This window comes from Peromyscus leucopus, chromosome 7, assembly GCF_004664715.2.
Source record: "Peromyscus leucopus breed LL Stock chromosome 7, UCI_PerLeu_2.1, whole genome shotgun sequence".
Taxonomy (NCBI): domain Eukaryota; kingdom Metazoa; phylum Chordata; class Mammalia; order Rodentia; family Cricetidae; genus Peromyscus; species Peromyscus leucopus.
In genome coordinates, this window is record NC_051069.1 from 28,438,859 (window position 1) to 28,463,307 (window position 24,449).

The window sequence follows — 24,449 nt, forward strand, 5'->3', positions numbered from 1 at the left end:
CCTCGCCCCCTCCCCCTCTCCCCGGAACCCGCCTCCGCTCCGGGCTCCAGGGCTTCCTTCCCCCCCTCATCTTCCCTGGCGCTGCCGCTCCCGGAGGGCGGGGCATGCACTTATCCAGGTTGCGGGGCGGGAGGAGCCGGGCCCGGGGCTCGGCATAGAGCAGCGGCCGCCGGGCGGCGGAGGCGGAGGCCAGAGGCCATTATGCAGATTGCAGGGCAGGCGGGTGCAGCCCGGCGCTCGGCATAGAGGGCCGCGGGGTGCGGGCGGCCAGGCGGCGCCAGGCGGGTTAGGCAGGTTCCGGGGCCCGCCGCTCCCCCCCCTCCGCCTCCCCGCCCCCCTGTGTTGTCGCCTCTCCCTCTCGCTGCTTCACTTACGGGGCGAACATGGCGCACAGCTGTCGGTGGCGCTTCCCCGCCCGACCCGGGACCACCGGGGGCGGTGGCGGCGGGGGGCGCCGGGGCCTAGGGGGCGCCCCGCGGCAACGCGTCCCGGCCTTGCTGCTTCCCCCCGGGCCCCCGGCCGGCGGTGGCGGCCCCGGGGCGCCCCCCTCCCCCCCGGCGGTGGCGGCGGCGGCGGGAAGCAGCGGGGCTGGGGTTCCAGGGGGAGCGGCCGCCGCCGCCTCAGCAGCCTCTTCGTCGTCTGCCTCGTCTTCGTCTTCGTCATCGTCCTCAGCCTCCTCAGGGCCGGCCCTGCTCCGGGTGGGCCCGGGCTTCGACGCGGCGCTGCAGGTCTCGGCCGCCATCGGCACCAACCTGCGCCGGTTCCGGGCAGTGTTTGGGGAGAGCGGCGGGGGAGGCGGCAGCGGAGAGGTAAGGGGGCGAGGAACCCCCAGGTCCGGGGTCTCGACCCTCTGCGGAGCCCCTCCCCTCCCCCATCCAGGTTTGAGGAGCATCCCAATTCTGGAAACATCCTGGGGTCCCTAACCCGGGGCAAATGGCCCTCCCATTTTGGGACCCCCTTAGGGGTTGCAGACCCCCCAGGCGCCCTTACCCGGGGGTTCAGACCCTTCTGGCTGAGGGCGTTTACCCCCCACCCCGCTTCCTTCCCCTGGACCCTTCCCCAAATCCCTTGGCACAGACCCCCTTGCGGGGGTTTCCCATCCCGGGACTGAACCCCTCCTCCCTTTCACAGATTACCTCATCCGAGCCAGATTCCTCCCTCCCTCTGCCAGAGACCTGATCCCGCCACATCTCCGCCTCCCTTCCTGGGCAGATGTGTTACTCCTAGGGCAGTTTTCCCCTTGGACATCTCCCTGGTGGTGGCTTCATCTAGGGCCACGTTCTTCTCCTGGCCCGTGGGAAATCCAGGTCCCTTCCTGCACCCTGCTTTCGGAAAAACCTGACCACCCCTCGCTCCATCTCCAGCCAGGTCTTCACCTTACCAGCCACTCCCCCTTCTCTCACCTCTACTCCCAGCCCACTCCCACCTCCTGCACACCGGGCCTCCTCGTCCCGCCCTACCCCACGGGAAACCTTTCCTCTCTACCTGCCTGTCCTCCTCTCTCCTGCGAAGATCACAGTGCTCTCCCCTGCACTAGTCTCTTTCCCCATCTTCCAGGGCTGCGGTTCCTAGGCTGCTGGTGGCAGGGATGTACCTCCAACTCCACCCCTTTCCCTCCTTCAGATGGAGGACCATCCGTGTGTTAAGAGGGAAAACGGCCCAGGGTCCCCCTACGCTTGGAGCAGGGCTACTTTCCAGCATTCTCCTTGAGAGGAGCATGCTTTCCCTCCAGCTCTAGAGAAAGGGGGCCCCCCGTGTTTGTGGGGGGACTTGGGCAGCATCCTCCCAAGGGAAGCAGCTGCTCTCTTACCCCACCCACTGCGCCTGAGAGCTTGCAGCCTCTGGCCCTGGCTCCCTCCCTCCCGCCCGCCCTTCTCTCCCTCTCTCTCTCTCTTTTTATCTCGTCATTATATTATTGATCCACCTTTTCCTAGGCCAATCCTGGGGCTTGGAAGGGGTGGAGGAAAGCCGAGTTGGGGTGAGAGTAGATAAGGGACAGTTTTACGTTAGTGTGGTGGCGGTGGTGGTTGCTTTGGGTTGGGAAAAAGAGGATTCTGGAGCAAAGTTAGTCTTTAGGAGGAGGTAAGGTTGTCTGCGATTCCTATTGGGAGACTCAAGGTGGGTGAAGGGTCAGTGCTTTGCCCCTTCCCAATTAGTAAACGGTCGAGAACCGGGGGGTGGGGGGGGGATGCTTTGATTAGCGTTATTCAGCCTTTTTCAGCAAAAAGGAAAGTTGCCCTGGGAAGGGAAGTTGAGTTCAGGTTCAGTCAGTGGTGTTGCGCGTTTGTTTTCCATTGGATGCAGAAAGGGCAGTTTGAATCGCAGGGGAGGGGGGGGAGAATGAGATGGGGGATGCTAGGGGAGGAAGAGCAGCTGCCAGGGGCTGAAGTGAAGGGGGGTAGGGGTTTGCTGCTCTGGAGTGCTGTTGATTGAAACAGAAAGGGAAAGATAGCAACCAGCCGTTTCCTGCGCGCTCTGCCGTTGGGGCACACAAAATATCCTGGGCAAACCCCTTGTGGCCCGTTATGCCCTGCACCCCTTTAGATTTAGCAAAAGCCCTGGCAAGACAGGGAGGGAGGAGATCCCAGGAACCCCTGTCCCTCCTTTCAAGGAGCTGGCTTCTTCTTCTTTTTTTTTTAAGTTGTTGGTCTTCCAGCCTCCTTTTAAAGATTGTTTCTAAGGCAGCCGGCTCCGGAGACTGACAACAGCCCGCCTTCTGACAGAGCAAGGAGGACATGATGGGGGCGTGTTCCTTGCTGTAGTTAGCTAGCTAGCTGCTGCAGCATCCTCTCTGCCTGGCCCTCTCAGCTCTGTCCCACCTCCTGTTCCCAGCCCTCAGAAGGCTGCTGCAGTATGCAGGGTTGTTTGAGAGTATTTTATTGGTTGCTGTAGGTTATTATTATTTTTGAAGGGCCCATTCTGTATTTTTTAAGCTAACAACACAGATCCCATGTAGTTGGAGAACCAAAGGCCTCATACATGACAAAAAGACTGAACCGTTCAGGTTCCTTGCATGGAGTTGGTGCTCAAATGTGAGTTGATTTTGCTTTTTTAAAAAAATACATCAGCAAAGAAAAAAAAAAGTCTTAACGTTGACATATCATTTACCTGCATGTTTTCAGAATTGAGACTTGACTGGTTATTTGTAGACTTCTATTCTCGAGTATATTTGAGTGTAAAAAGAAAGTCTCTATTAGGAGAAGTTGGTCTGCTTTACGGGGATCCCCGAAGCAGCAGCATTTTGTTGTTCGGCATGCTTATGCATTTTGTATGGAAGGACCGTGTGTCCAAGGTCTAAATGTTCTGATCACACATTTCAAAGCAACGCTTTAAGTCAACAGCTTCCAATCATAACTGTTCAAGAGACTGGTTAGAAAGAGACACCTGGATTCAGGGACCTGATGTCTGGGCATCAGAATATTTTATCTGTTGGTCTTTGGCAAACTACCTGTGACGTTTTTAATCAGGTGCTGACAGTTTCTTACCTGTCAGTATTATGGTTGTGAGCAAGCTCTTTATTTTGCCTTAACGGGTAATTTGTTGTGTACAACTTGCCGAGGAATTTCAGTTACTATGAATGAGATCAAGTATAATGGGGAGGAGCTTCCTCTTCAGAACTTGTGCCTGAATGGTAGTCACTTTTATTGTGAAGGGTGGTTTTCTCCTTGCATTAAATCCCAGTGTTATTATTTTTTTCCTAAACTGGGCTTGAGTGAGCTGTTGGTAAGCTTTCTGTCTGATAGTTTGAGTCCATGTAGCACAGGCTGATGGAGTGTGTTGTCATGGTAAGCCAGAGTGACAGCCTCTTCTGGCCTGCTGGCTTTCAACATAGAAACCAAGCATTTGGTGACATGGTCTTATACATCAGTGACAGAGTTCCACAGGTCTTCCTCCAAGCTGACATAGGTTGCTTCTTAGAACTTACCCATGCTTCTTAGGAGGTCTTGCCTAGACTCTGGAATGGTTGTATGGCCCAGAACAGTTCTAACCTCTTTAAATTGTGGTTTACTTTAAGTGAATAATGACTTGGAGTTGCTCATCATCAAAGCTAAGTTCTTCTAAAGCTAGGTGACAGAACTTCCAGATCCCCCTGTAGGAATCGTGCTGTTGCTCACAGGAGACCGGTCCTTCATTGCCATTGGCTCCTTGCTCTCCTTGGATTGAAATCTCTCTGGTAACAAGTACATAGGAGTTCCTTGGGATTACGTTCTGTTATAATGAGGTGATTTTTGAAAATGCGTAGATGTTTGGGCGTTCTGTGTGAGTTAGGAGGTGGAACCGAGGCTTTGCCGTCTCCTGTAGGACACCACAGAGGTCCGAGACCTGTGCTGCTTTCCCACGCACTTCATAGTGCTGGTGGCTGGCTCCTCCGGTGATTCTCGAATTGCTGTTTGCTGTCTAAATGAGCACAGCAAAGCAGCACCTTCTGTTGACTAGAGTTTGCAGTAATTTGACATAAATTTCAGAAATATTTCAGCAGCCAGCAGCCTTCATTGATTTCATATGCTTCTCCTATCACCTCTCAACACGTTAAAAGCAGTGTTCTCTTGATCTCAACACCGCACACTTTATAATTATCTGTGATATTAAAACTGAATTACAACATTGATGCATATTTGTTTTCATCTAAAGTTTCAGTAAAGTCCCTGTGGCCTGAGGCAGGCTTTCAGGTTGGGCTTAGGAAAGACAGCAGTTCTCTAGCTGGAAGGCAGCTGGAGAGTGTCTGGGACTTTTTTTTCCCCTTTTAATTAAAAAAATAATAATAATAATGTTAACCAGGTGTGTGTACCCAAAGAGTTGTTGCTCTTTGGATGCCTTCACAGCACAGGCTAAGCCTGAGCTTGGCAGAAGGTGAACGAAGCTGAGAGAACACAGTGGAGTGGACATCAGTGGGTGTGAGCTCTGTCTCACTCATCCTCTGTCACTGTCCCTTAGGACACACTGAGCAGTTCATAGTTTTTGCTTGTTTGTTTTGAGACATGGTCTTATTGTATAGACCAGGCTAGCCTTAAATTTGTGGAGATCTGCCATCTGATAGTTCCTGAGTGCTGGGATCAAAGGCACGTGCCACTGTGCCCAATTGGGCGATTCACTTTTAACCTTAAATTTCTGATATATAAATGATGTTGTACTAAATAGCTCATAAACCTTTCTGTTCCATTATTCTTATTCCTTTCTCTTCCTTCTCCTCCCCTTCTTCCTCCTCTTCATCATTGAGACAGGTCTTACCATGTAGCTCCTCCTCCTTCTCTTCTTCTTCCCCCCATGTAGCTCTTCTTCTTCTTCATCATCATCATCATCATCATAATTATTATCATCATCATCGAGACACAGTCTTGCCATGTAGCCCTGGTTATACTGGAACTCCCTTTGAAGACCAGGCTAGCATTGGATTTATCAAGCCTCCTACCTTGGTGTCACCCAAGTGTTGGGATTACAGACATACACTACCACACCTAGATGAGAATTTCTTATTCTGAGTTTATTTATTTACTCATTTATTTAGTGAAACTCTTTGATGCCTTTCAATATCAGATTGTACATTTGCCCATTTAACCATCATTATTATTAGGAGAAATTTCAACTTGGTGAGAAAGTTTTCATTGTATGGAAAACCTAAGGGTTTTGCTGAAGTTATCAACAAAAATGGAGATGCTTTGGGATCTAGCTGTGTTACTTATGCTGACCTTGAACTTCTAGGCTCAAGCATTTCTGCCTCAGCCTCCTAAATCGCTGGGACTATGGACACATACCACTATGCCTGACTTGAAGGCCAAGTTTGAAATAAAGTGCTGAGTATCTGTAGTACCTAGGCATTATGCTCTTGTTTGGCTGGATTTGTTCTCGTTGTTGTAATTTCCCTACCGAAAAGGAAGCTGCTTTCAGGCTGGGTGATGTATTTCTCTAGGTGTATGAGCTTTAAACGAGAAGATAAACCCAGAGCAATAGTACCTTCTCTGAGAGGCAGTGTCAGTAAGTCCTGAAATGAAGTGCTGAATATCAGGAATGCGGTCTTCAGGACCTTTTCCCTCTTCCGGGAAGCACATCCCACGTCCCCACATTTCCCTCCCAATTGAGCATCTCAAGGCACATGCTCCTGAGGAAATGATTCACAAAATAGTGAGATCCCTTCTGATTTGACGAGAAGAGAAAATGCTCCCGTTTGGGTTTCGTTTCTCATCTCTGCTCACCTTGGAGCTGTCCTTCCAGGCAGGGAACAGCTGTGCAGCCTGTGCCCGCCAGTTGCCTCCCGTACTCGGTGGCTGGAGGGGGTGGCAGCGGTCCTTTTGCCTGCTCGGAGGCGTAGCAGACTGCAGCGCCTCTCTCTCTCTCTTGGAGACTCACTGTGTTTTAATTGCAGGTCTCCTAATTAAGATCTCTTTGTGCCTGCCCACATTCCTCTAGTGTTGGCACAGAACTTCAGCTCCCTTCTAGCACTTAGCTCTGAAGGCCTTCAATCGGGCCTTTTGTGAATATCTTGTCTCCATTCTTCTGCCAAGGTGGAGAGCCTGGTGGCCTGGGTTTTGAGGAAGGGGGAGCTTTGTGACTGTCACTGCACTAGTAGGAACCTTCTTGGGGATCTCTGTGATGGACCCTTACTTTGTTTGCGTGCCATTTTCTGGGATTAAGATAGGTGAAATTACTAATGAGTCTGCATGATGCATCTCCATTTCAGCCAGCTCCTTAACCCTCTAGGCACAGGTAGGAGACAGCCGCTAAAGGTCACTCTTAGAAAGCACTTGCTCCAGGCTTATCAAGATTGGCTCATGAAATTTGAAGAATTAAGTTTTATCATGGATTAAATCACAGGCCTGTGATTTTTGTGGGCTGCTAGGTTATGAGGATACATGATAAAATGAAATTATTGTTTGACCCCAAATTGTACCAGATTTTGGAACAGCGTGAATAAAGTAGCTTTGAGATTGGGATTGGAATTAGCTTTTTTTAAATGACATCTATTGTGTGTGAGTGTGTGAGTCCGTGCGCGCGCGCGTGCAAGAACCTTTGTGAACACACATGTATGGAAGGCAGCAGACAACTTGTATAAGTTGCTTCTCTCTACCACATGGGACCTAGGGATCAAATTGAGGTTGTCAGGTTTACCTGCTGAGCCATTCCATGGGCCCCTGAATTCACTTTTTTTTTAAATTGTCTTTCTAATTGTAGGTGTCAGTATTTCTTGAGGTCAGGAACTGGCTGCACTGAGCTTCTGGAAATAGTTTCAGAATAAGCTAAAGAAATTTCTGTAAAAGGTAGCTCAGCTTTGGTTTCCACTATCCTGGTGCTCACAATGTAGCCCACCCTTTCATCCGTCTGCAGTGTGGCATGCTGTAGGAAATGGGGAGTCTTTATGAAGAAGGATCTTAAATCCTTCACCTGGGCCCAGATGCTTTCATTGATCACATCACTACGAGGTAGGCAGACAAAGGGCTATTTCGTTGTTGTTATTCTCATTTCTTGGTGGTGAAGGCCTGAAAGAAGGAAGTACAGGATCTTTTATGGCATGCATTAAATAAGCTGCAGGCTTGTGCTCTTATACCTGAGTGGGTGGTTTTATGGCCTAATTCTCTAATTGCTGGCATTTATGACGGTGTGGATGCTCCTGGCCCTGTGGCTGAGGTAGATTAATGCTGGGAATAGGGAGAGAAGAGGCCCCCTTTGTTAGCCTTTCCTTTTCTCCTTCAATAAGGTCTCTGAGAAAGCCCTGAGGAAATGCTCAGACACTAGAATGAGAGAATGACTTCCCATAAAATGGTCCTTTATGTTTTTAAAGGGATGGGTTGCTTTTGTTGACCTATCCAAAGAAATCCATACCACCACCACTGTTAAATATTTCAATGAGTTTTTTACCTTGTCAGGTTACACACCTCAAGGGAAGCCAACCGTGAGGCTGAAGCCGTTACCTAAGGTCTGCTTTTAAAGACCTGACTTGCAGTTGTAGACTTGTAGAGAATACAGGTTCCCTTGTGGGGTTAATACAAAGCTTCCTGGAGGCCAGGCTTGGTTTAACTTCTTAGATTCAGAATGTACCACCCTAATGGGTTTTTGTTTAACAAAGGTATCAATGTAAGAGTTAGTTGGCAGTTTTCTGCACAGTGCATGAAAATTCCCCTTCCTTGAAATGAGTAGTTGTTTTTTCTATTTGACGAATATACTGGTGGGATTTCCCCACATGTATTGCCTCTCAGTCTCTATGAGGTCCGGTGGGTGGGGTCTATTTCACTGGTGCTTATTTCGGTGTTGGAGTGTCTTCTGTGTATTTTACCCGTTTCCGTGCGATTCTGGTTCTGTGTTTTGTTGCAGTGTGGAGATGCATTGGTGACTTTCAGCACCATGAACCTTTCTGACATCTCCCCGCCTGAGAGCACTGACCCTCATTGCCCGCCCGCGCGCGCGAGCGCACTGCTGAAATAGCATTGTCTGATGCTCATTTTACTGCAGCAGAGTAATTGTGGCTCTCCGGCTTGAGATAGGAGAGTAGCTTTAGTTGTGAGGAGTGGGTTTGGAGGAAATGTTTTCATTGGGCTCACTTTTGAACTTGGTTCTAAAAACTAGAGAAAAGTTGATCATATATTCATAATAAATATCTGACTCCTAGAGCAGTGAATATTGATAGGTGCCTGAAATTTAGCTTTTGTCCGTTCATCAAAACAGACTAATTTTTAGATCAAACACAATACTGTCCCTAGATTATTGCCTTAATTATAAGCAGTAAAATCTTGTGGATAACATCGCTTTAAGCTTGGCTAATGAGGAAATCCTCTTGTAATCTCTCTGACTGGGAGTTTTTATTTGTGCATATATAAATGCCTTTACAAAGGGGACGGGGAATCTCATAGTCTAATCTGGAATAGTGGGAGATAATATAGCACAGTGATTAGGAGCTGCCAAGACTTGGCTCTGGATTTAGACTGCCTGGGTTCAAATCTTAATTTAGCCATGTATTAGCTGAGTGACCTTGCAGAGTTTAACTCCTTCATGACTTAGTTTCTTCATTTGCAAATTGGGGGTAATCATGCTTCATAAGAGTATTGTGAGGCTTAATTGAGACCATGCATGCAAAGCACTTACCACTTTGCTTAGCACATAGGAGCTCTAGTTATTATTAGAATGAGAAATTGAAAGGACACAAGAACTATAACCTTTTCATCATACCTGGATTGTTTTATTACTTTGAGGTGTGTGTGCACACAAACCTATTTGAGTGCTATGGTTGACCCCAGCCCCGACACGACAAATGCTCTGTGTGTCCTGACTTCAGAATGTTACTGATTTTTGCTCTGGGTTTCAAGTTACCTGTCAGCTAAGTGGACCTGAACTGAAGGACAACTATCTATCTTGGTAACAGAAGGTATCATTGGTAGCCGAGGAAAACATAATCAGAGAGAAGACCCAGAGAGGGGAGAAGGAGTAGGGAAGGAAGGTTGGCTCCTGACTTGTGGAATGACGGGCCCGGGCAGCTGCATGGATAGGGGTTGTTGCTACCTTGGTCTTTATGACTAATAATATTCTTACTCTATTAATGGAATCACTTGGTGATCTTTAACCGAAAACTCAGGGTGGTGGTGGTTGTTTTGGTGTTTTGCCTCCCAGGGTCGGATCCATTGGTGTGTAATTGGTTACCGTGTGATGTCCTGCCCTCAGGTTCCAGTGTGGACAGAATCGATGCTGATCTACAGCAGCTGTTGTCAGCTGGTGGAGTCACAACCCCCTTGGGGGTGTTGAACGACCCTTTCACAGAGGTCGCCTAAGACCCCCAGAAAACACAGGACATTTACATTACACTTCATAACAGTAGCAAAATGACAGTTATGAAGTGGCAATGAAAATAATGTTATGGTTGGGGGTCACCACAACATGAGGGACTGTATTAAAGGATCACAGCCTTAGGAAGGTTGAGAACCCCTGATCTAGAGAAATCCGTGCAATGCAGTCAACAGTTTATAGAAGAGATGTTGAGCTGTAAGTTGCAACTTCTGGGGATGGGACCTTGTTACTGCTATTGAGGAATAACAATGACTTCAAGTAGTGAAAAATGAATTAACGTTTGAAAATAATTAGTAGAAAGAATAGTAAGCTTAAGAAAGAAAAATACCTGCATGGAAATACGATTCTGTGGGGAAGAGTACTGTCTGCTTGAATAGAAGCCTGTGTTTGATTCCCAGCACCAGATGGCAACTCGGTCATCTGTAATTCCAGTTCCAGGGGATCCAGTGCTTCTGTGGGCACCATGCACTGACGTGGTACACAGACATACATGTAGGAAAAACGTCATACACATGAAGTTTTTTAAAAAAGAAAAAAATTTAAATGTTTCTGCCCCCCCCCCAAAAAAAGGAAACATACAGTGTTTCTATTCTGTAAGTACCTCTCTTTCTTTTGAAAAATATTTTTATTTGGGGGGCTGGATAGACGGCTCATCAGTTAAGAGCCCTTATTGCTGTTGCAGAAGACATGAGTTAGATTCCCAGCACCCACGTGGTGCTTCACACCCATTCATAGCTCCAGTTCTAGGGGATCTGAAGCCCCCTTCTGGCTTCCTCCGGTAACAGTCACACTCATGGTGTATATACACACATACAGTCAGGCAAGACATACATGGAATAAATCTAAAAAACATTTTTATCTATATGAATGTTTGGCCTGAATGTATGTACGTATGTGCACCATGTGTGTGCAGTACCTGCCATAAGAGGGTATCCATAAGACCTGGAGTGAGAGGTGGTTGTGAGCCACCATGAGCTAGCCAAGAAAGAACTCAGATCCTCTGCAAGAAGAGCAACAAGTGCTCTTAACCACTGAGCAATCTTTAATCATTCCAGCCCTGCAGTACCTCTCTTCAATGAGGACATGTTTGGGGTTAGTGAGGTGGCTCAGTGAATAAAAGGTGCTTGACACAGACCTTGATGACCTGAGTTTGACCCCTACAACCAACATGTGGAAGGAGAGAACCAACTTCTGCAAGTTGTCTCCTGACCTCCACACATACACTGTGGACACACACACATACACACTCACATACACACACACACACACACACACACACATCCCTGCGTTTATGCACATAGATCACATACACATACAAAATAAATATAACCAAACTTTAAAAAAAAAAAAAAAAAGAAAGAAAATGCCTGCTAAAACACTGCATGCCATCTTTTACAGGTCCAGGCCGTAGTTTTCCTTGAGTCCGTGGCTAGGAGGTGGCAGAGCTGAGATTCCAGCTCTAACGTGTTTGCGTTGTGTTACAGTCCTCTTCCTACCCCGGCCACTGGTTTCTGAGCCGTATCCGATACGCTATGGCAGCGTCTCTTCCGTCAGTCTCGCTTACGTCCATCACTGAGGACCATTATGGCGCGCTCCTGCCTGGCCACCTCCCTCTTCACTGCACACAGTGTGCCCAGTGCTTTCCTTAAATGGAGAGCGACGCTGTTACTGTTTCCCTAAAGCTCTCTGACTTCTCACAAATAGATGATTTTCATTCTCAGCCCTTCGTAGCTCACCCGGCCTGCATGTCTGCATTTGAACTTTATCTGCTAAGTACTCTTTCTCACGTCTCTGCTCCGTCTACAGCGGACGGGGGCACCATTGATGTGTTCTCCCTGGGCTTATGCTCTGCCTTGGTGCCTTTGCAGAGCCTCTTTGCGTGAGCCTTCAGCTCACCTTCCCCCTGGGTTATTCAACTCTGCTCAACTCTGGTCTTCGTATCTCTACTCTCCCATGAAACATTCACAGATACTGCTGTGAGTTGAAATTCTGTTTTTCCTTTTTAAAAATTTTGTTCCCAAACCTCAAAGAGCTTCCTTACTCTAGGCTTCCTTTCATTGTGGATACCTGTAAATTCGTCTGTCTTTGCCCCAATAGTTTATGGCTCCCTTGGAGACTTGATTCCTAAGTGTAAAGTGGATCGGTGACTATTGACCTCTTAGGAGCACTGCAAGGATTTATTGTAGTAAATGAGGAGAACTTGTGCACAACGCCGCAATTTTGACTTGTTTGTAAAGAGAATAGTAAGCATCTGGGGAAAGGGCTCTGTTGGTTAGAGCGCTTGCTGAACAAGCATGGAGACCTGGGTTTGGATGCTCAGCACCCATAAAAGCCCGGCGTGATGCATGTGTCTGGAACTCCAGTACTGAGACGCCTGGAGACAGGAAGATCCTGGGAGCTCACTGGCCAGCCAGCCTTGTCAAAAAATGTTTAGCTCTGGGTGCAGTGAGAGACCTCAAGGCGGGGTAAAGCAGAGAGTGGCACCATCCCCTGGCCTGTGTACCAGCATGCATAGCCCATCACTGGCCTTTTAATTGATAATTATTAATTGCTTTTTGAGACAAGGTCTTGCTGTGTAACCCTGGCTGGTCTGGAACTCCCTATGTAGACCAGGTTGACCTCAAACTCAGGGACCCACCTGCCTCTGCCTCCTCTACAGGACTTAGTTTAAAGGTACTCCCAGGTATGGGTTTGGAAGTTATATTGGGGTATTCTGATTAGATGTCATTGCCATTTATATAGATAACATTTAGCGCTGATCAGCCCTTTACTTGAATGTTGTCTCCATTTCTAGGTTCCTCAGCTTAAAAAGGATGAGGAGACAGACCTTGGAGATGGTTGTGAAGAGATTCAAAAGATGATAATATGTTTGGAAGTCAGTAAGGTTGAGAGAATGAAAGGTTAAGAGATAACTACAATTGTTCAAAAACCATGAATGGATTCATTATTAGGGATGGTAACGGTTTGTTCTCTAGCTCCATTGATACTTGAATATGAGAAAATAGGTTTAAACTGAACGGGGGCAGTTGAAAAAAAGAACTTGTTGCTAGTGATGGTTGTCATAGTGATGGGAAAAGGTTACCAAAATATTGCACTGTGGAGGTAGATTTGAAAAATCCAGTCTGTCTACATATGTATAAAGTGACCTTTCACTCCATCTTCCTGTGAATCAATAAATACAGCCTTACTCAGCTCCTTGAGGACATGGATCATGGTTTATATCTTTTACTATTCCTCAAGGGATCCTAGGGCCTCACTGGCTCCTCAAGAAGTATTTGATTTGAATTGTCAATTTATGACAATAATTAATTTTTGTAGTAAGATTCCAGAGAGATGTCTTCTAGAGAAATGAAATATGGTTTTTGTAGTGGTTTTATAGGAGGATAAAAACTTTTTAAAGTGAAGCTACAAGACAAATTGTAGACATCAAAAAGAGCCAGGAATAACAAGATGTGATCCTCATACAGGAAGTAAGAAATTGCCAGGAGGTTTCATGCCCGTTTCCAGTTGTGTGTGGAACAGGAAGGCTCCAGAACACCCTTTCCTAAGGTTCCATTGCTGATGCAGGGTCTTAACAGATGCTTGCAAGTTGCTTCCAGTCTGACATCAACTCGCTTCATGTGAATGAGTCTTATATAAACCTCTGACCCTTGGCTTGTGAGTCTGTGTGGAGGGTTTGCATCACTCAGAATGAAACCTTTTTAGATATGTTGGGTTGCAGAAAGCATTTCCTGTACAGTCAGACCGAGAACTGTGAATTGGGATTATTCATCTAGATTACTAAAACTCTGGGCTGAGTTCATGTTAACACCAGCCAGCTTTCCCACCGCCAGGACCTCCATTGGGGTTGTTGAACGGTTAGAATTTTTGAATTGTGTATGAATGCCTTCTTACAAGTGATAAAAGAATGAGCTACTGAGTTTATTCTCTGAGTTTCATCAAGTCATGTCCACTTTTAATGAGTTACTCTTGTGGAATGACTACAATGTATAGACACTGGTTCCCTGCAGGGGTACTGCTGTGGAGTCAGATGGGGGGGCCGGACTCCCTGGTTGGACAGCTGCTGTGTACAGAAACGGGAGCACTGGGGAAAGAGCAGACTTAGACTTGGCTTGTAGACTTCAGTCACCAACTATACTGGTCACATGCACAGAGGAGAAGAGAAGCACTTAACCCCTGTATGCTTTCTCTGTTCTTGTTTTTGTTTTTGTGAGACAGGGTCTCATTATGTAGACTGGGCTGGCCTTGAACGCACAGAGATCTACATGCCTTTGCCTCCCAAGTACTGGGATCAAAGGTGTGCACTACCACATTGGTCTCTTGTTTTTTTTCTTGAGGGCCTCTACTATCAGAGCAAGTTTTAAAAATACAAGGGACTTTTTTAAAAATGTAGTTAATGCCACCCATTGTAGGCTTCTCAGAACTTGATAGCAAACTTCCAAATATGATGTAGTTGTCAAGAGAACATGAGTTCCCCGACCCTAATATTTGAACATTAAGTCCTTAAAAAAAAAAAAAAAAGAGTCTGATGGAGAACCTGGTAGTCCTGTTGCTTTCCTAAACGGGATGTTCATGTTGTTATTCTTCATGTTGCTCCTCTGTAGAGAAATGGCCTTGTTTATTTTAGAGGGAAGGAAGTTGTGGCTTTCTCAGTGATACCCACGTTGCTGTTGGTCATTCAGTAGCCCATGGTCCTAAAAGGAAAGACGAAACTTGACTTTGCATATTAATGAGAAGAACAAACCAGGAGAGAACTGAAATTTTATAGTGAAAACATGTAGTTGAGAGCCAGGCACAGTCGCTCATGTCTGCAGTCCCAGCACTCAGGAGGGCGAGTCAAGAGAATTGTTAGTGTATGAGTGATAGGCCAGCCAGGTCTGCATCCCAAGACCTTTATCTCAGAGGGAAAAGAGGAAGGAAAGGAGGTGAGGAGGAGAGAGAAAATAACTTAGCTTTAATTGGGATATAGCTCAAAATGAAGTTCAAGGTGGTGTGTGAGGGACCGTATTCTCTTACAATGAAAAGAGCCATCAGCTGACATTCTGAAGTTAGTGTCTGTTTAACATTCTAGCCTGGAGAGTTGGTTGGTTGTGGTGCCTCCCTGTTAGAAGAGACGAAGTTCTGTGGTTCTGATCCTTAACTTAATTTTCTACAATGTGCCAGTTAGGCGGGCTGATTTCTTTTTCTCTGGCAAACAGATAGGCCAGTTCACACTTGGAAACTGCGGAGGCTAGAAGTATACTTGATTTCCTTCTTGCTTTGTTGAGACAGGGTCTCATGTAGCCTTGAACTTGCTTTGTAACTGAGGATGGCCTTGAACTCTTGTCTCTTGCCTCTTCCTCCGAAGTGCTGGAATTACAGGCCCGTGCCACCATGCCTTGATTATTTGTTTTTAATGATTCTGTAAAGTCATTTGGGCCATTGCCAAGAATCTGAATAGCCTACTGTCTGAGCTGGTGCTTGCATTCCACTGTTTTGTTTTTAAAGACAGATGAGCTATTTTATGACTTCCTCTCTTTCCGAAGCAGGATGGGTAGAATTCACCTGGCTCATTTGCTTATTAGCTCTCCTGAGCATCTTTGCTTCTTGCTCTTGTTGACGTGGAGTGGCTTTGAGGGACACTGTCTCCTCTAGCTGTAAAGGCTATAGCATCTGTGGTTCTTAGGTGGCAGTTGCTAGGTAGAACTGAATTAAAAGCTTGAAAACTGGAGTTCATTTTTGTATGTTGAATATTGTGACCTCCTATTGCTACTGGAGAACAGTGTGTTACAGTCTTTGCACCCTTTAATCCTGAGTGACCTTTCCTCGTTAACATTTTTTTCACTAGCAGTCACATGTAAAAGAGCTTAAGTCCCCTCCTCCCCGTGGTGTGGTCAGGCAGGCAGCTGTCCCTTGGATGCACCAGCAGTCAGAGAGAATCGGCACTCACCTTGCCCAGCAGTTCACAAGACACTGGTGTCAGATCAATAACTGTATACAGTTCTTCTCTTCCCTAGCAAGACTCTAACTATGAAGACTAGTACCTGAATTATTCCCAAAGACGATTCCTGTTAACATTTGTTTTAAGAGCTTCAACCTTCAAATTATCAATTCCCAAAGTATCTTGCAAAGTGCTGTAATTATTTTAGTACTTACATTCCTGTTACATTTTAAGCTGCACTTTAAAAAAAGAAATTAGATATTAAGCTGAGGGTTGGGGGCAGAGCTTGCCAGATGCTAAAACCCCAGCGCTTGATCACTTGCTGATTTCTTGGGAACTTGGGGATCCTGGGACTTTGTATATGTTGGACAAACACTTTGCCATTGAACTATTATTATTTCATTTTTATTTTGAAGATTTTTTTTTTTTTTAATTGAAGACAGGGTCTCATGTAGCTCAGACTGGCTTGGAACTCTCTATGTAGAGCAGGCTGGCCTCGAACTCAGATCTGCCTGCCTCTGCCTCTGGAGTGCACCACTCCGGGAGGCTGTGAACTCTTCTTGGTCATCCTGCTTCCACCACTGCGATTAGCAGCGTATACTCCCCACTCTGCTTTGAGACAGAATCTTGATAAATTGCCCAGGCTTCCCTGACCTCCTCCTCCTGCAGCCTCCCAAGTTCCTGGGATTACATCAGTTTATGTGTTGATTTGACAGTTGGTTGTGTTATCCTGGGCATAAAAAAAAAGAGAGAGAGAGAAATTTAAAAACTATTCTCAAAGTATTTGTTGGTGTTTCCTTTTCAGTTTAAGGGAACTTCTCCAATCAGAAAAGTGCCCCTTCCTCTATAAGTCGGTCCTCTCCCCTGGAGCCCTGGATTTCAGCTCTTTGGCTGTTCATTGCTGTTCCTGCCAGCAACTCCTCTCTTGCATAGGCAGTTTCTCAGTCCATCACAGCATAAACTATCTGTCCGAATACAGTCCGTTTCTCAGTCCATCACAGCATAAAACTATCTGTCCGAATACAGTCCGTTTCTCAGTCCATCACAGCATAAACTATCTGTCCGAATACAGTCCGTTTCTCAGTCCATCACAGCATAAACTATCTGTCCAAATACAGTCCGTTTCTCAGTCCATCACAGCATAAACTATCTGCCCGAATACAGTCCTCCTTTTAAAGCCCCTTGGTCCATGTCCTCCTCCAGTTACTGCCTGAGCTTTACCTTTTACAGCCGACCGTCGTCTTTAAAGGGCTGTAATTGCTCTCTCCACTTTCTTACCCCCCCCCCTCATCTCCTGCAGTTGGGCTTTATCCCCAAGACTCAGCTAAGGTAGCTCTCATCAAGGTGTGTGTGTGTGTGTGTGTGTGTGTGTAGGTAGGTATGTGTAGGGGTGTGTGTGTGTGTGTGTGTGTGTGTGTGTGTGTGCGCGCGCGCACGCAGGTGTAGGCAGGGGGAGGTCTCTGTCTTAACCAGATTGGATAGATAAGTCTTATCCTGTTCAACTCTTGCAGCATTTGAACCAGCTAAGCACCCCCTTCGGTTTTTCCTTGGACCTGTCACTCTGTACTCATGAGTTACTCACTTCTAGTGTTCGGCCTGGCCTTTCCCTTCCCTGAGCCTGCCTGAGGTAGCCAGGAGTCCACCTGCTGTTGCCTTCTCTCCCCAGGTGGTCTTCTCCAGGCTTTCATCTATATGCTGAGAACTACTGCCTAAAATTTAGTCTTTTTAATACTAGCTACTTTGTGTAGCTCCAGACTTTATAACCAACTGCATATTTGACATTTCTGTTTGGATGTTAGTAATAGTAACTTGGCTAACATTTACTGAGTGTTTATTGTGGGCCGGACTGTATTGTGACCCTTCACAAATATTTTCTCACCTCATCTTCATGACCCTCTCTCTATGAGGCACAGAAATAGGCATTTGGACTCCACTAGGTATTTCACACCAGCTCTCTCCAACCACCTCCCCCTGCCCCCCAAACCTTTGCCATCCCCAGTCTGTTTTGGGTTGAGTGTACCAAGTACTTAGTTGCTGAGGCCTAAAACTCCATGAGAGATGTGCTTGATTTCTCTTCATTCTTATCCCAAATCTAAGTTCAGTAAATTCTTTATACTTCATCCAGAACATACCCAGCTCCTCCCCACACCTCCACTCCTCCCAATCTCATCTCTCTCCTCACATGTACTCGTCCTCACTAGAGTTTATTTCACACAGCAGCTGTGAATTCCAGGATCAGATACATGGTTTATTCATGGTAAATCGGCCACCACTGCTAGAATAAACCGAAATTCTTCAACTCTGGCCAGAGGTGAGACGCCTCTGGCCCAGCATGATTTTTTTTTTCTTTTCACCTCTTCTTACTCATTCTGCTGCAGAGCCATGCTGGCTGCCATGCATGCTCTGTTTGCTGCTCCCTAGACTTTTGCACGTGTTGCGCCTTTGTGTTTGGATTTTCCTCATTTGGGTGCACTCAGCATGCTTGTCTGCAGTGGCAGCTGCTGTCTGTTAAGGGTAGGAACTGCAGACAGTGCGTCCACGAGGGAGATTCTGGCACCAACACAAGTTTCATTATTGACGGGTCACGCCTGTGATCCCAGCTCTCAGGAGGCTGAAGCAGGAAGACTGTTGTGTGTTTGACCAGCCTAGACTGCTTAGTTCCAGGGCAGCCTGGGGCTGCAGAGGGAGACTTGTCTCAACAAAACAAAACAGCCAGCTGAGGATTACCTGGGCTTTGAGACCCTGACTCAAAAAGCAAACATACCTCAAAATATTTAATATAACCTTTTTTTTTTTTTGGATATTTGTATGATGTAGTGTGTATTCTTGTGTGTTTACATGTATGCTTGCGTGTACATGTGTGGAGGCCAGAGGTCAACTTTGGGTATTTTCCTCCATTGCTCTGCACATTATTTTTTAGGACAGGGACTTTGACTAAACTCAGAATTCACTTTCTCTCTAGACTGACTGGACAGCAAACTCCTGGAATCTGCCTGTCTCTACTTCACCTAGCATTGAGGTTATAGACACACACAGCCACACCTGGCTTTTATGTGGCTGTCAGAGATTTGAACTCAAGTCCTCGTGCTTGTCTTGTGAACATTTCTATCCACTGATTCATCTCCCCAGCCTCATTTCATGTATATTTATTTTCTCTTTTTTGATTCAAGGTCTCCCTAATATAATTTTTAATTATATTTATCTGTTGTGTGCATGCACACATGTGGAAGTCAGGGGATAACTTGACAGGAGTTGGTTCTCTCCTTCCAGAATGTGGGTCCCACAGGGCAAACTCAGGTCATCAGGCTTGGCAACAAGTATCCCTCTGAGGCATCTAGCCCCCATGTAATTTTTAGGTGTGTGAAATACTCTTTTAGGCTTTCAAGCCATTTACAAGTGGCATAAGATTGGGTATGGTGACACGCGCCTTTAATCCCAACACTCAAGGAGGCAGAGGCAGGTAGATTTCTGTGAATTTGAGGCCAGCCTGGTCTACAGAGTAAGTTCTAGGACAGCCAGAGCTATTCAGAGAAACCCTGTCTAGAAAAAAGGGGGGGGGCATAAAACATTTTAGTCTTAAAAATTAGGTTTATTTGTTTTATGTGTATAAGTGTTTTCCCTACATTGTGTGTGCCACATGCGTGCCTGATGCCCGAAGAGGTCCGAAGAGGGCAGTGGATCCTCTGGAACTGGAGTTAGGAATGGCTGTGAGCCACCGTGTGGGTGCTGGGAACCAGTGCTGGTCCTTTGCAAAAACAAACAAAAATGGGCCCCCTTTGGTCTGTGGCTCTTTGTGTCACCTCAGAGAAGCCTTTCCTGATTTCTCAGTGGCTCACCGCACAGCTGGCCCAGCTGGCACATCGAGCTCTCCTGTCTATGACTCGCTCAGTGTGTATCTTCTCTCTGTCCACTAGATTGGATGCTCACAGGCAGGCTACATCCCTGGGCCAGTTAGTTTTTATCAACTTGACATAAGTGAGAGCCCTCTGGGAAGAGGGAACTTGAGCTGAGAAAATGGCTCCATCAGACTGGCCTGTAGGCAAGTCTATGGGACATTTTCTTGATTGATGATTGGTGTGGGTACCATTCCACTGTGGGTAGTACCATCCCTGGGCAGGTGGTCCTGGGAGGTACAAGAAGGTAGCTGAATGTGAGCCTGGAGAGCAACCTGGTAAGCAGCTTTCCTCCATAGATCTGACCCTGCTCCTGCTTGAGTTCCTGCTCCAAAGTCCTCCTTGAAGACTGTGGGAGGGTAATGTAAGCCACATAAACCCTTTCCTCCCCAGGGTGCTTTTGATTTAGTTGTGTGTTCAGCAGTAGGAAGCAAACTAGGACATTCCCCATCTGTACTAGTTAGTTTTTGTCAACTTGACACAAACTAGTCACCTGGAAAAAGGAAACCCCAACTGAGGGAGTGCCTCCCTCAGACTGACCTGTAGGCATGGTCTGTGGGCCGTTTTCTCAATTGCTAAGTGATGTGGGAGGGTCTGGACCACTGTGGGCACTGCTCCCCGTGCAGGTGGGCCTGGGCTGGGTAAGAGGAGCTGAGAAGCCAGTGAGTAGCACACCTCCATGGTCTCTGCTTCAGTTCCTGCCTCAGCTTCTCTTGATGGAGGGCTGTAACCTGTAAGGCAAGTAAACTCTTCCTTCCCCAGGTTGTTTTTGGTTAGTGTTTTCTGAGGGCAAAGAGAGGCGAGCTAGAAGAAAGAGCATCTGTGGTCTTGGGGGTCAGACAGTACCTGGGAGTACTCAGTAACCACTTCCTAGGTGAGTGGATGCTGGTCTTGGGGGTCAGACAGTACCTGGCAGTACTCAGTAACCACTTCCTAGGTGAGCGGATGCTGGTCTTGGGGGTCAGACAGTACCTGGCAGTACTCAGTAACCACTTCCTAGGTGAGCGGATGCTGGTCTTGGGGGTCAGGCAGTACCTGGCAGTACTCAGTAACCACTTCCTAGGTGAGCGGATGCTGGTCTTGAAGGTCAGGCAGTACCTGGCAGTACTCAGTAACCACTTCCTAGGTGAGCGGATGCTGGTCTTGGGGGTCAGACAGTACCTGGCAGTACTCAGTAACCACTTCCTAGGTGAGCGGATGCTGGTCTTGGGGGTCAGGCAGTACCTGGCAGTACTCAGTAACCACTTCCTAGGTGAGCGGATGCTGGTCTTGGGGTCAGACAGTACCTGGCAGTACTCAGTAACCACTTCCTAGGTGATCGGATGCTGGTCTTGGGGGTCAGGCAGTACCTGGCAGTACTCAGTAACCACTTCCTAGGTGAGCGGATGCTGGTCTTGGGGGTCAGGCAGCACCTGGGAGTACTCAGTAACCACTTCCTGAGTAACGGATGCTGGTCTTGGGGGTCAGACAGTACTTGGCAGTACTCAGTAACCACTTCCTAGGTGAGCGGATGCTGGTCTTGAGGGTCAGGCAGTACCTGGGAGTACTCAGTAACCACTTCCTAGGTGAGCGGATGCTGGTCTTGGGGGTCAGGCAGTACCTGGGAGTACTCAGTAACCACTTCCTAGGTGAGCGGATGCTGGTCGCAGCTGAGTTACGGCTGCTGGCTGCTGTCCTTGTTTTCCGGTCTCATCCTTACTATAGTTCGTCATGTAGTGTTACTGCCAGACATCAGTGAGCTGGTGGCAGTGCCCTGCTCTTTACTGTGTCTGGTTTTTGCCTTTGTTTTTAATTTTGTCTTATGTGTCTGGGCATTTTGTCTTTCTTCTCTGTCCTGCCGGGGCTACTCTTGGTCAGCCTAACCAGTTTCTACTAATTCCTGCATCTGGTTTTCTCTTTTCTCCCCACCATTCTGAATAAGCTCTGGCTTATTGCTGTCTTCATAGTTTGTTCTCTTCGGAGCTGCGTGCTCTTTTAGCCCAGGATGTTCTTGACCTTGGTATCTAGTCAAGGATGCGTCTTCCATCAGGTGCCATGGTGCCTTGCCAGAGCCAAAATTTTAAAAGCATGGCGGGTGTGAACTTCTTGTAGAATCGTCCTTTTGCCCAACCCCCTTTGCCTCTGCAGTCTCTCTCTGGCTCTGACAACCTCAGAGGCCATGTATCGTTGTGTACAGCCATAGCCCTAGCACCGTGAGGGCAGAAGATCCCGAGTTCCAGGCCAGCCTAGAACTCATGGGCCATATGAGATTAAAAAAAAAAAATCAAGAGAAATAATTAAAATAATATAAGGTAAGATGGCCAGATGGAAGGACTTTGACTTGGTCTCTGTCTGGTTGTATCAGAAGGTGGGCAGCTTATTTACCACTTACCTCTGTCTTAGTCACTGTTCTGTTGCTGTGAAGAGACACCATGACCATGGCAGCTCTTAGAAAAGAAAGCATCTACTTAGGGATTGCTTACAGCTTCAGCGGGTTAGTCCATTATCGTCATGGCGGGGAGCATGGTGGGAGCATGTCAGCACTCATGGTGCTGAAGCAGTAGCTGAGAACTACATCCTGATTTGCAGGCCATGAGAGATTGGGCCTGGCATGGGCTTTTGAAACTTCGGAGAAAGTGTAAGCCCGCCCCTCGGTGACACACTTTCTCCAACAAGGCCACATCTCCTAATCCTTCTCAAATAGCGTCACTTCCTGATGACTAAGCATTTAAGTATGTGACCCTGTCAAACTACCACCGTCTCTAAAAAGTGTACCGATGTCCAGAAAGGATTTCTGTGCAGTCTACATAGTGGAAGAATGTGTATGTTTTATAGGCACATGCAGTGCGGCCCAAATGTCACGCATAGGCTTAGGTGGAACAAAGTCGTTTAAATGATAGAAAGAGGCCTTCCTGTTGGTTTGTTTAAAAACTGAGATGATGATAAGGATTCTTTCATCATTTTTTTAAAATATAAAGTTACATACACAGGAAGGAAAAACAATCTCTACTTTTCCATTCAGTCACAGTGATTTGGTTTGTTTGTTGAGACAAGGTCTCCCTGGGTAGCTCAGGCTGGCCTTAAACCCCAAGTTCTTGCCAAAATGCTGAGATTACAGAGTGCTGGGATCTCAGGTGTGTGCCAGCCTGTCTGGAGACTTACTGCCCCGTGGAGCCTTTAGGATGAGGCCCACCTCTGCTAGAAGGTAGTTGTAAGCACTTGACGGCCTGTGAGACCTTCTGTGGTCTGCCTCCTACCTCCTCACCTCCAGTATCTTCTCAGCGCCTGTGCCTCTGTGCTCTGCGTTATTCACTCTGCCTGCACCACACTCGGTCCCATTCTCAAGCTCTGTCATCTTGCAGGGGTGAGCAGGTGTCATCCTGTGTGCAGTGGCTTTCCTGACCTTTGTCTTGCTGACTAGCAGCCTTTGTGCAGCGTTCCCCCACATAGGGTCCTCTAGCAGGGTCTCCTGTGTGCCACATTCTGTCCCTGTACTTAGCAGGGTCTCCTGTGTGCCGCATTCTGTCCCTGTACTTAGCCGTTCCCCTTCTCCCCTCTTTCTACAGGGTCTCACCACATAGCTGTGGAGGCTAACTTCAAATTAGGGATCTGCTTCAACCTCCCAAATTCTGGGGTTTTTAACCTGTACCACCACACAATACCGCTTAGAGATGCATTTTTTCTCTGCTCATCCCTTTACCTACGTGTACTTTTACAAGATTATTTATTTATTTATTTATTTTTATTTATTTATTTATTTTTCCCCTGAGACAGGGTTTCTCTGTGTAGCTCTGGAGCCTGTCCTGGAACTCGCTCTGTAGCCCAGGCTGGCCTCAAACTCCGCCTGCCTCTGCCTCCCGAGTGCTGGGATTAAAGGTGTGCGCCACTACCACCCAGCAAGTTTTTATTTTTCAATTATGTGCAAGTGGGGCAGGGGTGTGCTTTGAGTGCGGGTGCCCACAGAGGCTAGTGACACTGATGGCCCTGAGGCTGGAGTCACAGGCAGTTGTGAACTGCCTTGATGTGGGTCATGGGAATTGAACTCAGGTCCTTGGGAAAAGCATTTTATGCTTTCATCCTTCTGTCCTTTTATCCAGCTCCAAGGAATGATTTTGAATAATATGTTCATTGATGTTTTTCTCGTTGATTCAGTGAAGTTAATCTTGTAATTGGAGGAATTTGAATTTTTAGACATTTTAGAGACAGAATGCTGAGCTAAGGTTGCTAAAGGGTGTGTGTGAGTTGCATAGCACTTAGTTAAAGTGAGGTGCCCAGGAAAGAACAGGAACGGTTCATGGTAGACCTTGTCCATCTCAGGCCAGGGCTGATGGAGCTTGTTTAATAGAGATGTGGTGGTGGTGGTGGTGGTGATGGTGGTGATACCTAGGTTGATTCCGTAATTTAGGAATTATGAGTAGTACTGTAGGTGTTCTTTGTTCGGTAGGCTCATTGGTTGGTTGGTTGGAGACTGAGAATCTTATGTAGAGTAGATGCGGATGACCTTGAACTTTGACCCTCCCGCCCCCAGTTCCTAAGTGCTGGGATAGGATACAGGAGTGTAATCACACCTGCTTTCGTGTGGTGCTGGGGCCGTGCTTGCTTGGCAGTTATTCTCACCGCTGAGCTCTGTCCCCGCCCCGTAGATGTTTTTAGTGTAGCTTTGGTGGCGATCCACTTTAGCTTGAGAGGTTGAGGATTCTAAATAAGTGGTTTTCCTTCTTCTCACTGCGTTCCATTGGGGAGCATTAAGAAAGACACAGAGGGGCTGGAGAGATGGCTCAGCAGTTAAGAGCACTGACTGCTCTCCCAGAGGACCTGGGTTCAGTTCCCAGCACCCGCCCGAATGGCGCCTCACAAGTGTCTGTAACTCCATTTCCAAGGGACGCAAC

The 24,449-nt window shown here is 47.2% G+C and overlaps 1 protein-coding gene across 3 annotated transcripts in view; it reads left to right on the forward strand.

The window, feature by feature from the left end:
• Window positions 1-329: 329 nt before the first annotated feature.
• Kmt2a (lysine methyltransferase 2A) overlaps window positions 330-24,449 on the forward strand; it is an 83,779-nt gene continuing 59,659 nt past the window's right edge. For all 3 annotated transcript variants that reach the window (XM_037207551.1, XM_028866405.2, XM_037207552.1), the window contains exon 1: window positions 330-809. In XM_037207551.1, the coding sequence (XP_037063446.1) occupies window positions 384-809 (426 nt within the window). In that variant the 5' untranslated portion in view covers window positions 330-383. The remainder of the gene's footprint in view (window positions 810-24,449) is intronic.